The sequence below is a fragment of the Protomyctophum bolini genome (assembly GCF_963924005.1).
Source record: "Protomyctophum bolini genome assembly, chromosome: 19".
NCBI classification, from domain to species: domain Eukaryota; kingdom Metazoa; phylum Chordata; class Actinopteri; order Myctophiformes; family Myctophidae; genus Protomyctophum; species Protomyctophum bolini.
In genome coordinates, this window is record NC_137880.1 from 16,143,455 (window position 1) to 16,146,284 (window position 2,830).

The following is a 2,830-nucleotide window of genomic DNA, read 5'->3' on the forward strand; positions in this document are numbered from 1 at the left end:
CGGTCACTCTACCCTTGAGCCACTGCTGCCCCACAGTGATGAGATGAGTAATATCGTTTTCGTTTGTTCTAGGGTCAGTATATTGTCTGGTACCAATATTGAGGCGCAGGGCCAATAAGGTAATCATGGAAGGAGGTAGGGCCATCATTCTTCATTCACCATTCTTTTGGTAAAGAATTAGCCTACTTTATTGAATAAAGGAAATATTTACAGAATACATCACACAATAAAGCTAAAAATCAAGCTGACAGAACAGACAGAATTTTTTGTGTCCGCCCACCCAAAATGATATTCCAAATGATTTTCTCTTTTTTATTTGGGGGGGAGGGGGGGAGAGGAGTCTGTTCTGTCAGCTTGTTTTGCGTCATTGTGGTGTCTACGTGGCCACGGGTCACTAACAAAGTCAGAAATAAGGATGTGGCTGGCAGGGCACTGTGTCAGACACACGGAACTAGAGGCAAGCACACCAACACTATGGGAGCAAGAAGCAAACCACCTATGTAGATGCACTATGGCTTGACAGCTTTAAATACAGAATATGTGTATGAATAGAGAAGATTAAGCGTTGCGTGGTCCGCAAGTTATCAGTAACTGCAAACAGGTGCTCGTTGGAGAGGGATCACTAATTATAGGTAAATATATCTACATTTATTTGGGTGAACTAAATGCTATGCACTTGGTCCCATTCAGCCCTGTATTTGTATGACGTGACGTCACTGCCGTGGCATCACTCTGCTATCCGTCGTCGTGGCAACAGTGTTCCCTCTCCTACGCACCTGTCGTTTGTAGGTGTGCAAAAGCTTTGCTTAATATTGGCATATTGCCTATGGTAAATACCATAATAACATCAACACATCAATTTAACTTGAACAACTCCTCCTCCTCTCCTCTTCTCCTGCGTTATGTCATTATTGGTTTCCTTTCTTTCATACCCTAAAGAGAAGGCACTCATGTGCCGAAACGTTGGTCTTTAATAGAAGTGTTCTGTATCGTGATTCGTGACTACGAGCTGTGCAACCGATCCTTCCTTTACAAGTTTGTCTCCCGTCCCGTGGAACAGAAAGAGCAGACTGTGTACTGCTTTCGGTAGCTGGAGGCTTGTATTACAGTGCACTTTTCATTTACACAGGAATTGCAGCATAAAACAAATTACAAAGGTGAGCTAGAGTGTTATTTTAAAAAATGTTGAAAAAAAAATACATGATAGAATGTAATAATTTATGGATGTGATATATATTTTGTTTACTGTGTATTGTTAAGTAGTCTACTGCAGATTACAGTAGCCTACATCCTAACTTTGACTAAGGGTTAGGTTGTTATGAGGGGGAAAGAAAATATTTGCTTTTTATTAAGAGTGTTATCTCACACACACACACACACACACACACACACACACACACACTATTGCAACATGCACGCTCTTAAGCTTTCATTTTTGAATGTATCAAGCTTATCTTATTAAACCCATTGTGAAACAAACTGCTGTCAACTAACTTGTTTATTAGGGGTGGGTGGGATTGTTTGTTTTTGTGTTTTTTGTTTCTTGTTTTCTTTAGTCATTCATGATGTTAACATATCTTATTGTGATTTTTTGTCTTTAATAAAAAAACATTTGATAACAAAAAAAAACGAACTTGTTTATTTTGCTCAACAGGAGAAAGATGCCATCACAGCCTTCACATCTTCTGATGATAATGGCTTTAGGAGTGGGGTGCACAACAATAGCATTTTTCATTTACTTTGAGGAGAAAACTCATGCATGCACTTCTGAAATGCATGAAATCAGTGACATTCTGCCATTGGAGGTCCACACCAAGCCGATTGTCATTGTGTGGACTCCGCCACTCGGTGTAAAGTTTGATTTCAGGGACTGTATGACCTACTTTAACATAGATAGCTGTGAGTTGACATATGACAAATCTCTATACAATAAAGCAGATGCCATCATTATCTATCATAAGCACATTCAATTGAACTTGGAAAACCTTCCAAAAGCACGGCCCCATTTCCAAAAATGGATTTGGTATAATGTAGAGTCACCGACTCATACAGTAAAAATACCAGGTCTGAAAAATCAGTTCAATCTGACACTGAGCTACAGACGAGATGCTGACATCACAGCAAGGTATGAGCTAACAAAGAAAACCGTGACAGATGATTTTGTCTTGCCAAAGAAAGACAAGGTGGTCTGTTGGATTGTGTCCAACAGCGTTACAGACGGTGTAGGTGCCAGGGTACAATACTTTAAAGAATTCAGTAAGTACATCAATGTCCATGTCTATGGGGCATACTCAAAACCACTAAGCTTTGAGGAATATTACCCAACAGTCGCTAGTTGCAAGTTTTACCTTGCATTTGAAAACTCCATTCACAGAGATTACATCACAGAAAAGGTGAACGGACCTTTGGCAGTGGGAACGGTGCCAGTCGTTCTGGGCCCACCAAGAGAGAATTACGAAGAGTTCTTCCCACCCGACTCTTTCATTCATATCAATGACTTCCCAGATGCCAGAACACTGGCAGAGTTTTTGATTCAGCTGGACAAGGATGATACAAAGTACATGCAGTACTTCAACTGGAGAAAGTTCCTCAAAGCTACACCTCATCTTCTCTCAACGCAGAACGAGTTCACTCAACCCATTTGTCTAGCCTGTGATCACATTTCACGGGACAATGGTTACAGTATTGTACATAATCTCAATGACTGGTTCTTTTCAAACTGACTGGTGATGATGATGAATATTACAGGTCCTGTGATATTTGTGTGTGTTAAAGTTAAAGCTCTGTATTTTGAGATTATAGTGTGTTGTCAGTAACAGTGATATCCTGT

The 2,830-nt window shown here is 40.2% G+C and overlaps 1 protein-coding gene across 1 annotated transcript; it reads left to right on the forward strand.

Moving 5' to 3' along the window:
• Positions 1-1,772: 1,772 nt before the first annotated feature.
• LOC308334082 (4-galactosyl-N-acetylglucosaminide 3-alpha-L-fucosyltransferase 9-like) lies at positions 1,773-2,830 on the forward strand (the record flags this gene model as incomplete). Its single annotated transcript, XM_080790670.1, has 1 exon — positions 1,773-2,830. The coding sequence occupies one exon, from the start codon at positions 1,773-1,775 to the stop codon at positions 2,721-2,723; it is 951 nt and encodes a 316-aa protein (XP_080646796.1). The 3' UTR covers positions 2,724-2,830.